The 13,619-nt window shown below is 40.3% G+C and overlaps 1 protein-coding gene across 1 annotated transcript; it reads left to right on the top strand.

The window, feature by feature from the left end:
* Positions 1-1,931, top strand: fxyd6 (FXYD domain containing ion transport regulator 6; the record flags this gene model as incomplete). The annotated part of the gene is made up of 5 exons (XM_080505959.1): positions 1-46; positions 171-245; positions 478-514; positions 631-680; positions 1,894-1,931. 5 exons carry the CDS (start codon positions 1-3, stop codon positions 1,929-1,931), a joined length of 246 nt encoding a protein of 81 aa, XP_080362085.1.
* Positions 1,932-13,619: the final 11,688 nt, after the last annotated feature.

Below are 13,619 nucleotides of genomic sequence, written 5' to 3' on the forward strand. Positions count from 1 at the left end.
ATGTTTACAGGAAACAAAGAGAATGATGAGAACCCATTTATTTATGGTAAGTTCATCTTTTTCACAAAACACCAAATCCTCCGTGTGTCAACAGTGTCATTATCCATTTGTCTGTGAAGGAAAATGGTAACATAATCACAAAAGTTCGATTCCCTCTGTTCTGTTTGCAGACTATGAGAGCCTGAGGATTTGGGGTCTGGCGTTTGCTGTGGTGCTGTTTACACTGGGCATTCTGCTTATTCTTAGTGAGTTCACCATTATCTCAATGTATCATTTCATTTTCTTTACAGTCAATGCAATAGAATGTTACAATCAAATTAAAAATGTTTAAACCATATAATGTATTCAACGTCATTATCTTGTTTCAACACTCATTGTTGTTGCTTAATCATTAGTTAGCACTGCCATAACAATGACACATCTACAGTTGTAATCAGACCACTGGACAAAGCTTCTAATGATTTCCTATGTTGTCAGGTCGGCGATGCCGCTGCAGTATAAACCAGAAACCCCGGTATGTCTGTATCCCTGTGTGAATGAAAGACGAAGATTGGTTGTTTAAGGACTTCTTTTTTTTTGTTACGCAATAATGATTTGGTTACCATGACAACCTGTGGATTCTCTCCTCAGTGCCCCCGGAGTCGAGGAGGTGCAGGAGGAGAACCTGATTGTCTCTCAGGGTAAGATATCCATCTTAACTCTGTCAGCTTCTCTCACCCCTGGCTCACCCCCTGACATACATTCATAATTGAATCCCCCTTTGGGATTGCCGATCTTGGGGAGACGGAGGCATGCAGTGCGAAAAACATTTATCCACACGTCCTCACTCAGGTGGGGGGGCAGATGTGCCAAAGGGCCGTGTACACTCTGGACAGGTCATTTGTCCATTACATGGTAAACACAAAGAAACGATTCAATTAAATTCAACTTTATTTACATAGTGCCAATTACAACATAGTCATTTCTAGCCACTTTTATAGAATAAACCCAGCATTTTAACACGAAAGAAAGAGTGACTGGAAAGGAAAAGAATCTCCCCTTATTCATATTAAGAATCCTGCAGATCCAGGCTCAGAGGTGGCGGCTTTCTGCACACAAGCAATCATATGCACTCAAATTCACGCCTACTATCAATTACTAGACGCCAGTCTATAACCTCAATACCCCAAAATATTAAAACGCTGTATTGATTGTACATGGATGAAGAATGCAATGGAGAATATTTGGCTTATTATTAATTTCATTGTTGCAACACATCTCAAAAAAGCTGGAGTAGGGGTGACAGAATTCTGGAAAAGTAAGTGGCCCAAATAAAGAATAAAGGTTTGCATTTGACTACAAATTAATTGAATTGACAGCAGGTTAGTATCATGATGGGTATAAAAAGAAGCTTTTCAGAGAGGCTAAGATCTAAAGATGAGCAGAGGGTCACATGTATTATAACTTAATATTATACTTTCCAAACTGTGTGATTTAAGCATTTTTCATGCACGTAGCCACTTAAATGAATTTTCAACATTTTCAAGTAAGAGTGTCAATACCTCATTTGAGATTTTACAGTTGCCATGTATTCATACAAAATGCACACAGTGTTGTTGTTTTCTTTTTCTTTTTTTTTTTTTAAAGATGGATATTCATTATAATGCTGCAAATTTAAGGCAGGGACAAAAGAGATACTTGAGACAATAATCTCATGTAAAGGTTGCAATTCCATAAAAAAAATACTACACTATAAGACAGTTATGTGTATAAATTGTGTGATTTACAACCATTGCATGTTTGTAAGAGTGATGATTTAAGGAGGACTAAGGATTTTGGTGAAAATGACTGCAGGTGTGATGAATGTTTCACTTTGTACTTCAAATAAATAACTTTGTCCTTCACCCTTTTCAGCTGCATCTGCTGCCAAAGAGACTCCAGCAGAGAACTGAGGCAACCCTGTTCCTGACTGCCTTCTGACATGATGACCAATCAGCCTCAGATATTCAGCCACAAAAATTAGTGGCAGGTGGTTATTATAAATGGGTATATAAGAGGCTATAATGGGAGGTGATACATGCAGTATTGTGATCTGTAAATACATTTTGTTCTGTTCTTTATTGTAACTGTGCTCTCATCCATTCCTGTGCCTTTCTTTGAGTCTGCCTCTGTCTCGGGTTTGTTGTCTTAGTCAGTAGCATCTTTGACACAATATTGTCTTTAAGTTTTAAGACGTCAACTTGTTGCTTGTGTTGTCAACTTCTATGTTGTTTGCCACATTTAGAATATACAATATATATTCGATAAACACATATAAGCAGATAAAAATATCTAAGTATTGATAGTTACATGCGATATAGACTCAAATACTCTTTATTTATGTTTACATTTGAGTGGCTGGGTGTGTTTGTGTGTACATGTGGATGCGGTATAATAGTCCAAGCATAGCCTGCTTATGTGTCTTATTGTGTTTGTATCTTATGTATCTTAACATATAAATGTGATGAGCCTTATAAAAGACAATCTCAAGGGCCACAACTCCTGACTGAGCACAGGAATGGCTTGCAGGTATCAGCAAGCGCATCTTGAGTGGAGGGAGCTCCTGCATCAGCTGTCTCACTGCCTTCCTCGCCACACTCCGCCACTCCGTCAACAAGTATGTCACCGGCTCCACCAGGATTAACTAGTCTCCTGCAGGCTATGATTAGTTCCTCCACACTCAGAGCCGCAGATCTGTGAAGCCAGGGTGTTTTTCCTCTCTTATCTTTGTTCTGCTCCGATGTGTCCTTCACGTTATGATAGTTTGAATCATATATTTAGAATATTACATTGAGAGGAACACATTTTCAATACTGTGTCCGGGAGACTCAAAACCTAGCTGCATTTATGTGTAACAAGTGCTACGCAGCACTGCATTAATGGTAGCCTTATTCAATCCAAACCCAAATGAGAAAACTTGTGAATCTCCTATCAGGTCATGCTTTCACCACTTCTAAGTCTTGACCTGTTTTGAAGGCTGTTGCTGTGCAAGTAAATATTACGCATGAGGCCTTGTTGTGTAGCAACCTGTTGTGCTTTTGGCATAAATAAATAAAATGTCTGATGGCAGGATGTGTTTTTTTTTAGATGTGTGTCTTTTGAAGTACATTGTAGTCTCTAATATCTTCTGTTCTGCAGTAAAGATTTTGAAAAAAAAACTTCAGAAACACAAGGATTTATTTGTTCCATCCAAGTTTCCAACAACCCATGCATCAAAATGTAAAATATACATTTCTTGTGTCACTGTACAAAAACCCCCCCAAACATAATAGAAATTGTGTTGTTTCATAATACCAATGCTTTAAACCAGATTTCAAACAAAGATTGTAAATGTGTCAGATTTAAAAAATACCAGGTTACTATATAAGTGCAACAGAAGAGGTCAGTAACTCCTTTTTTTTCTGTTTGACCAATATTCCCAGACTTCAAAACCTGAGCAGAGATCATCACACTTACCTATGCAGGTCTGTCACTGATATCATTAGATACAAATAGATGTAAAATCTTTTGCGTTATTTGGCTCTTGACGGTTGTCATCGACTGTTAAAAGAAACTATATTCCACAGCTGGGGTTTATTCCTGAAAACAATTGAAGACCTAAGGGCACTTGTTTAAGTAGTAGGACTGAACAACGGGGTCTTCAAGGGAGTATTGAGAAAATTGTGTAAGGTTGATCTGATGACAATAAAATACACGTTAAAAGTATTTTGTCGTGCTGCTAGATAATAAGACAGAATAGAAAATGTTACAGTGTTGATATCAGTATTGTAACTTATGCATTATAGTCATGAAAAAAATGGAATAGAAATACTTTATTAATTTCAGATTGAAACTCTTGACAGTGCCAACAGTGCAAAATGTATATTTTACTCAAGTGGCGAAAGGAATTATTCCAATTTATGCCTAAACGACTATGAGCAAAACCTGCTAGGTTTCCACTTCTGTGAGCTCCTCAAGACGTCTGTACAATTATAGCAGCTTTTCCAAAAAGTAATGCCATCACAATACTGAACACACTATATATTATCAAGTTAAACCGATATCAGTCACTTTCTATCTAAAGTTGATTATTAACTGTGAAGGTCACTCTTTAAACTGAGCTATCCATACATTTTGAACAAAAGCAACAAAAACAAGAAAAAAAAAGAGTGAAATATATCTATAAAAAAGAAATCATCAATCAGTGAAAAAAATCCCACTATGACGGCTTCAGACATATTAACGTAGTTTGTGTTTATTACAGTTTTACTTCAATAAGGACATAAAAATAATTGTACAAATAATAATGTACAAATCCCCTTCTAATCCTATCTGAGTTAAAAACACTGATGCACCATTCAACCGCAATCTGTCTGGTAGTTTTTTTTTTGTCAATGTTGTCCAAGGTTATATTGTTTCTCCTTGTCCATGAAGGAGGGGTTGTCTTCACCAGTAGAGCCTGTGAACATGCCGCCCTTCCTGCTCGGACTCCAAAGGTTGATCAGTCATCTCTTTATTGGCACCAGAGTTCAAATTTTATGAGACGGTCAATATGTAACTGAGCGGCTGCACTGAAATATTTCTGTGGGCGTGGAGAAGTGTGTGTTGGAGGTGTATCTGTTTGCTGGTAGTCTGGTCTGCACAGGAGTACAGGGCCACCCACATACACACACCATCAAAGAAGCCGTACAGAGCCTTCAGCCTCTCAGGTGAGTGCTTGCTTGCATTCTTCTCTCTTAATGTAAAAAAAAAAGAAAAAGAAAAGCTATGAAAATATATCAGTGATGACCGTTTAGTTACTTAAAATGAGTTCATGCGAGATAATAGAGTTGAGTTTAACTTTTCCAATGTTGAACCACATTTTATTAGAGTTGTTGATGCTTTTATTTAGTTTATTACATTTGAAACATACATTCTTGCAAGGAAAGTTTTAACCTTTCATCACCAAGTAGCTCTATAAATAGAGTCAAATTAATGTAAAGTCTTGCAAAAGTGGGTTTACAGGACAGACAATGCTTCATCAGCACTGCTCCTATTAATTTGACCCCCTTTTGATGGAAATTGAATGTCATAGATGCATTGAAGGGCTTTAGGGGTGTTGTGATTGTGTGTGAAAATGAGTGGGTATCAATTCTGCGACCCCGCGCAGTTGTCGCCATTGCTGCTTTTTCCTCCATCATTAACCTCTACTGAGGCTGTTCAAGGTTCAAGGTTAATGAATATTGGAGCTGTAATATATTAATGAGTAACTGTCCCGCATGCCCTCTTGCTCAGTAGTGCATTAAAAAGGACCAGACACATAATGAATAGAAGAACTGAGGCCACAATTCACAGTGACGCGCTTGACCAAAATGGAGACAGCCGGGGAAATTCTTAGCCTGTTAACCTGTGGAAGTTAACGATTATAGGTCAGGAGATGTAGATCAAATGAAAAGGTTTTGTGTGTGTGTGTGTGTGTGTGTGTGTGTGGGTGTGGGTGCGTGTGCGTGTGCGTGTGCGCGTGCGTGTGCGTGTGCGTGTGTGTGTGTGTGTGTGTGTGTGTGTGTGTGTGTGTGTGTGTGTGTGTGTGGTTGAGCGATGCAGAGAAAAGGAGTGGGAAAAGAGGATCAATACTACCATTAGCCTCTTAAAGTTCTGAGTGGAGATCAAGGCAATCAGGTTGTTATTAGGATTGCAGCAGACCGCAGAGTGAGCCAATTTGTCAGGATATATAGAGTTTCAAGACCTTTCAACGACTTCTCATCTGATGTGAATAAACCGAGTTAAATGAGCCTCTGTGAGCCTCTAACTTTATTAAAAGAAAGGAAGCCAAATCCTCTTAACTTTTAACCAACTGGCTCATTTTCAGGTAGCAGACCCGATGGTGAATGCTTTAGTTGTCAAGGAGGTCGAAACAATCAGAAAAAAAGTGTCTGCTGACGGATCTCCAGCTGGCAGCCGCCGCTATCGCTGGCCTTTTGTTAACTGTTTGTGTTACATCCCTGCAGGCCTGTCAACTGAACACACAAACAAGGCAACATGTCCTCCCCTAAAGGTAAGTCACAAAGCAGCTGAACTGCCCATTAACCACAAACACCCGGGTATGAAACAAGCAATTTCACAGGATGATGTTAAAGTGACATAGTATTTGCAGGATCACAGCCATCCTTCTCTTCTGTGACTTTCAGTCAGGATAGTTAATCATTTGGAGTCAAAGCAGTTAATCACCACCCCGGGTAATGCAAGGTTCCCTTATTATTGTAGCTTTTTTTGAATAACGTCAAGTTGCTGGGCAATAATGAACAAATACTCAAAGGTCACACTAAGCTTCCCCTTCTCGATGTCACAAGGAACAAAACACAAGACGAAGCCTGCAGCCTCACAGTTATAGCTCATCTTTTCACATTTCAGCACAAGAGCCCCAACAAAATCAATACTACTGCTGCTCTAATTGTTGCATATTCATTTTTTATTAGTCAGATAATCATTGAGTTTAAAGACAAAATTTAAAATACCTAGAAGCATATTATGAAGTGGGTTCTCTTCATCAATGTCTTTGGAAACGTTCATATTTGAAGTAGTTGCAGGTGCATCCAAAAAGGGAATATCATTTGATAAATTGATTGGATATTTTCTTGGCTACTGTCAAGATAATCTTGAACAAATGTTGGTCCTCTAGTCAAGTATTTTTGATTTTCATGTCTTATAAGTTGAATTTATGAGAAGAAAAATAAGGCTTGACATATTTCAGTTCATTAAAAAAAAATCTAAACGTGTAAGTTTAATTTTAAATTACTTTATAGTTCAACTAAATCTTTCCATTGTATTCAAATCTTTTGAGAAACACAAAGTTAGAATATTACGCTGGTTCAGGAGGTGAATCTTCAGGGTTTAGACCATTGTTGACTTGTAAACTTGCACCCAGTGTGGTGAGATAATGATTTTTTTTTTGTTGGTTCTGACTTTCTCAATAACAGAAATTAACTACGATGACAGCGACTTTGTGTATGGTAAGTACTACATCTTTCAAAATCAATCCATTCATCCATTGTCCACCGCTTATCTGATGCCAGCTGGCAGAGGCAGCAGTCTAAGCAGGGATGCCCAGACTTCCCTCCAGTAGGAGGCCTCGTGGCAGACCTATATAGGACAGAGCTGGAGGAAGTGTCTGGGGCGAGGGGAGTCAAAATGAGTCTAATAACAAGCAAATTATTTAAAGAAAAAAATTTAAATAATATTCCAGCTACAATGATGAAATTGTGTGCAGGAGAACGGCTGTTACTGCTTCAACATAGACTTTAGATGAATGAATAAAGTGAGAAGTTGAGGAGGGATAATAGGCAGAAGTGGCGAAGTTTGATGAGTGACAGGGCTGCTGGCTGACTGTTCACCTGCGCCGTTACAGACTACCATACACTACGTGTTGGAGGGCTGGCGTTTGCTGGAATCATTGTGTTCCTCTCCATCATTCTGCTGGCAGGTAAGTCAGTAGCCATATCACAAACCCTTCCACCAGTATTTATCTTTTAAAACAAATGCAGTCCATTTCAAATGGCTCCACACATGAGTGACAAAAGGAAGAGAACGACCATTCTTAATGCATTATTTCATGGTTTGATTAAAAAAAAAATAAAAAATAATATCTTAATTTATTTTTCTTTTTATGGAAACTTATATTTTGATTAGAATTCATGTCAAACTAACAATTTACAGCTTTAGTTTGAACCCTAAGACTTTGATATAAGTGCATACTCTAATAAAACATTCCCAAGTATGTTCCTCTCTTTCTCATTGATTTTAATTGAACAAGTTAATTGTTTTACAATGTTGTACAATAAATGACTGACTTGTGACACACCTTGAGTTAAACATGCTGTGTGAAGAGTAGAATGATTGAGCAAACAAAAAAAGAAATATCAAATATGTTGACAAACTAATTTTTTCATGCTCCTTGATTCTATTAGATTTTTTAAAATCAATGAACATGCATTTGACAGTGCTCTGATGGGTCTAATGAGAATTAAGAAGCCAAAAAGTGTGTGTGTGTGTGTGTGTGTGTGTGTGTGTGTGTGTGTGTGTGTGTGTGTGTGTGTGTGTGTGTGTGTGTGCGTGCGTGCGTGCGTGCGCGCGCGAGTGCGCGCGGGTATATGCATGTGCAAGTGAGAGATAGATAGATAGATAGATAGATAGATAGATAGATAGATAGAGAGAGAGAGAGAGGGAGAGAGAGAGAGAGAGAGAGAGGCTTCTTGCTTTCACTACGTGGCTGAAAAGACTGGTTGAAAGAAAAGAAAGGTGTGCATCATCAATATTAACAGCAATTTTAAAAGTAAACAAAAGATTCCTGTTTTTTCTTTTTTCTTTTTACTTGGAGCTTAAACACTTCTCTGGCTGCTTCAGTTTAAAAGCTGTAAAAGAAGACGTTTTCAAGACAGTTTTCATTAAATGTACTGTGATTTTCTCTTTAGGCAACAAGATCAGAAACTGTGGCAAATCTAAGGTAAGAGGGCTCAGCAAACTGAGGAAATTAATTTATACTGACACCTGCTGGACATTAGAAGACAGTACAACTATTTCACTGTGAACTGATTGACAATTTTAGCAAACAGCAAAATTGATCATTGGCCACTCCTAACTCCTGAATGTATGTGAAATTATATTGAAAAATGTGTTAAATTTCTTTGTATTTTATTCTGTTTGTCTTTTCTTTTTCTTTTTTTGCAGCCCAGACCTGTTGCACAAGAAGACTGACGGGTCCAGACTCAGCCAGGAACACTCGAGAGTGCAAGAATGAATCACAGTGCTGTCAGCTCTTATGTGTTTAAGATTGTAAGGCTTTTGTATGAATAAAGTGTATCTGACCACGTGTTTATGTTTGGTATCTCTGCTGCGAATAGATAACGGCGACTCCGCCATTCAAGAGCTAGCTGTCGTTTTGGTTTGGTAATCACTAACATTGCTTCACAGCGGAAGGTTCCTGGATTGAGTCTGCTGACAGTTCTTTCTGTGTGGAGTATGTATATTCTTCCTGTTAGTTTTCTTCAGGTATTCTTTCTTTCTTCCACAGTCCAAACACTCACATCTCAGTTTATTTATAGTTTGAATTTTGCTCTTGGTATGAACGCATGTGTGAGTCACCGGATGCACTTATATCCTGTCCGTCAATATGTGTTGACTGTAAGAAGAAAAAAAAATGCCTTGTTTCCATTGGGCTTTTCTCAGATAGTATTCATCCAAGTTCCAAAGGTGGACATTCCTGCACCGTCTTCAATGTGTCCTCCATCAATACACCTGGTGGCAATGATTGGCTCGTTTTCAGGCTTTATGCAGAGCGTCATCCTGATATATTCAATAAATTCCGGTGTGTTGCAGTAGGGAAACATTGAAAACACGCAGGACTGTGTGGCCCTCCCTGACCAGCAGTGTGAAAGTACTGTACTCCCTCATACTTGTAATAACAAGAGACGGTCATAAGGTGGCGTCCTCTACATTGGTGTGACTGGAGGAAGAGCGCCTTCTTAACAAAGTGAGGAGCGAAAGCTGCGGACTGCACGTGGAGGGAAACAGACTGGCGAGGAGACCGAGAGAAAGAAGTAGGTGGAAAATATGTGAAGGATAACAATAGACGTAGTTTAATACTGTTGAGTAGACTTATTGAGGAAAAAAACAGCCCTGAAGACCACGTGCATGTCCTGTTGTTAATTTGTGGTTGACGGCTGGTACAAAAGTTGTTACACTTCGAGCATATTTTATCAGTCCACTTCAGTGGTTTGACTTGCTTCTTTTAGTGAAACGACTAAATACTTGTTTCCCCCACTAATCGTGACCCCCCCCCCCCCCCCCCCCTCAAATATTAAACGAAAAATGTGAATAAAAGAAAACCAATCCTTCTGAGAAAATACAAAATCTTGCTTGTTTTGTTACCATGCCTCACTCGGTTGCTTTCTAAGCTCAGTATTAAATGAAACAGGACTTACATCAGAGCCAGTTAAATGCATCATGGGCTACTGTATTTTCATGCTGCAGCATTGATGACAAAGCACATTAATCATACTGCCAGAAAACTGCACCTGATTAATTATCCCTGAATAAATAAGTCGTTACAGGGAGAGACAGGAGCTGTCAGCCGCCTGAGTCCCAAGGACCCCCTGCACCTCCCTCCTCCCTCCTCTCTCTCTCTCTCTCTCTCTCTCTCTCTCTCTCTCTCTCTCTCTCTCTCTCTCTCTCTCTCTCTCTCCTTCTTTCCTCCTCTCCTCCCACTCACCCACCAGAATTGGTGGAAAAATGGAAGGCCAAGTTGTAAAAGTTAACACAGCCTACTATCAGGCGTCGAAACAGGCAGTTTTACCGGTTGGATCCCCCGGGGCTGAGGTCAGCTGCTTTCCATAAGGGCTTCAGTTAAGGTAAGCATGAGAAGGCATTTATCACATGGTTCACTAGTCCTGATAACATCAGTGTGTGGAGATCCAACTGATGGAAACACATTCACTTGCACATCATGCTGGACAGGTGTGAGAGGGCCGAACAGACGCTGTTCCCACAATGCTTTTCTTTTAACTGCTTGGGCGAAAACTGCCGGCTGACTGGGGTAAACAGGCAATGGACGGCTGTGAAAAGTTGAACTTTTTATTCAGTTTGTGGAGTGTCTTATTAACATGTTGACTAAAAAACATCTTTACCCAAATCCCCCCATCTCATATATTGATGAGGTTGTGGGTTTGAATCCAGTTTGTGTGGAGTTTGCATGTGTCCTTGTTTTCTGGTTTTCTATTTGTGCTTCATGTTGTTCCAACTGCATGTGAAGCAGTTGGTGTGATCACGACATATTTACTGTTTAAAATGATTTGTCCATCGGTGTGATTGTAAGCGTGGTGGTCTGTCTCTGTCAGTCCTGTCCAGGGTGTGCCCTGCCTTCACCCTGATGGAATCAGCTCCAGCTCCCTTCTACCACGACAAAGAGTCTATATAAAATTATTGTAAATATGAATGTTAATGAAGCAGACTTTATCAGTATACTTGCAGTAGAAGGCTGCGTTTTTCCTCAGTGGGTCTCAGTGATTTAACCACAGCTTCTTCACAAGCAGTTGATTCAGATCAAAAAATAAGTTCATTGAAGATAAATGATGCCCATTTTTAAAGGTCAGTTTGTTGTGTTTGCTGGAGTAACTACTACATATGAACTCCATGTTCAGAAGCAGAATATTTTTCCCTTTTGACAGCAGGTGCCTTCCTTAAAGTGTTTGTTTGCATAAGACAATTTAACTGTTGGATAAATGTGCAGGATGCATGGTGGGAAAATCATGAGAGGAAAGTACTGTTGAGATGTAACGGACCAGAACAACAAAGATTTGAGTGTAAACAAGATTATGGTTTGTTTCTATTTTCCCTGTCTTTATTCATACATGAAACATGGTAGATTTGTTTTGATAGATTCTTTGTTTAACAGTCAAAATGTACATTTGAGAAAGATATGTCTTGTGGGGTGTGCTCAGCTTTGCAAATACATAAAATGTTCTATTTGCTCGTTGTACCACGCTTTTTAAGCTCGACAAGCTACATGTATATTGTTTTTTAAGGAACTAACCAGTAGCTCTGGCTACCAATAATTTATGCTTTGTGGTGCAAGTTGCAGCATGAGAGGAACAATGAGAGCTCTGCTGCTCAGAATATTGTTGACTCACAGTCACTAAAGTCAAGTCAACCTGTTTCGTGCAGCATGTGCCAAAGAAGTAAAAGGTTCCCACCAGTGTGGATAACCAAAAATATCCAAGTTGAAAATAGAGAATAAGTCAACAGGCCATATTCTTGGTGTTATAGGCCCGTGGTTTCCGATTCTGAAATGGAGTCAGCAACATTTTCGCCCCTCTCTGTACAGGAAAACAGGTATGATCTTTTTTTGCTGATAACATCTTTGATTGTGACCACTGGGTGTCACTAGATATCTCTGATCAATATCTCTGTACACGCTTACTTAGTCAAGTCTTTTAATGTATTCTTATGATTAAAATGTTAATCCTGTACTGAGCTGTGTAAATTTCATTCCCTTCGTTATGCTCCGGGAACACATTTGAAAATCAGAAAGTGTGCTTGTGTGTCATCCACTGTAGAGTGGGAGCAGCTGGTCTCTAGGTTGGTCCCACAGAGGATGCCTCCAGCGGCAGCCATCTTGGTAGTGGTGGTATCGCCCTGGCACGATATGTTTTTGTCTGAAGACGCTCTGCCTGCCCTGAGAATCATATTTTTCCCCACCTCTAATTTCTCCCATTCCCAATTACGTTGTCTTTCTGACTCACCTCTCCTGCCTCTGTCTTCTCAGCCATGCAAATAGTCTCATATGCAAATCAGTAAAGACAACTGCGAGAACAGGGGGGGAAAGAGAAAAATGGAGAGATGAACCTCGAGTCGAAGGAGGTGTCCCCTTTCAGCACATATACACCTCCTCCACCCCTCAGCCCTTCCTCTCGTTACCCTCCCCAGCTCATTTGAATAAATTAACACCCCTTGATGCTTTGCATTTACTCCCCCTGCAAAGCACACATATGCAAGCACACCGCCACTAAAGCAAACAGATTCTTAAAAAACACATGCAGGCGCCCCAGACTGGAAGGGTAGGAAAGCAGCCAGAACTACGTGCACTGCGCTTCGGCGCCATGCAGACACAAGCTCACATACACACACATCCTCTGATGTGCCGATACACTTTCACACATCTGCCACAACAATCATACATGCCTGGTTAAAGGCAAACACACTCCACTGTTTGGCAGCTTCCTCTTAATGTACTGCAGCACACGGATGTGTTATTCATATTAGCCTAATGCGGAAGCTCGTTCATACAAAACAGCAGAGAACCAGTTTGCCTGCCTCACTGAGGAACGAGCAGTACACTGCTCTACTTTGACCGCTTACACAAACAGTAGTGTTTTTTCTGGTTTAAAGCCTACTTCAATTCCCGAGCTTTGTTGTTTGAATAATCCCAATTAATTCCATTAATCAATCTTTGGATGATTAAGACTTTTCTTCCTCAACCAACACTGATCGTGTAGCTCATTTTAATTTTGATCCCTGTGACCTTGTACAGAGTAGCAGCAGCACTGCGTGCCCTCTCACTCTCCCTCCCCGGACTCTAACCGAGCTGAGGTTTCACTGGGCTTACAGCTTGTGTTTTAATACTGTATACATTAATGCTATTATGATCCTAGCATGTAGCATGTCGCATTAACATCCACAGGAACTTGCCTCATCACTCTCTCTGTCTAACCCTTGCCCCTCCGTCAGCTTTGTCTTCCTCTGCCGAGCCGTCTGCTTTTCTTCTTTTGTCAACAAACTCTCTCCTTAACTCCCCGACTACTCTTGCCTCCTATCCTCTTCCCTATCTCCGGGCAACTACAGAGCAGCGTGATGGGGAGAGTGATGGAGATGAGTCACATGCTGCGGTGGTTTTTAGCGCTGTGGCGGCAGCCTGTCCTGGGTCCTGTTCTCGGTAGCAGTCACTGGAGCTGTCTGGGAGCCGCTTGCTTTTTCTCCAGCCTGGCTGGCCCAGCACAGCCTGTCAGCCCCCATGATGATCACTGGCTGACATACACTATAACCTGCTTGGTGCTGTCAGGCAAGCTCACGTCAGCCCCTTAACCAGCTTGCCA

The sequence above is a fragment of the Blennius ocellaris genome (genome assembly GCF_963422515.1).
Source record: "Blennius ocellaris genome assembly, chromosome: 2".
In the NCBI taxonomy this organism is placed as follows: Eukaryota; Metazoa; Chordata; class Actinopteri; order Blenniiformes; family Blenniidae; genus Blennius; species Blennius ocellaris.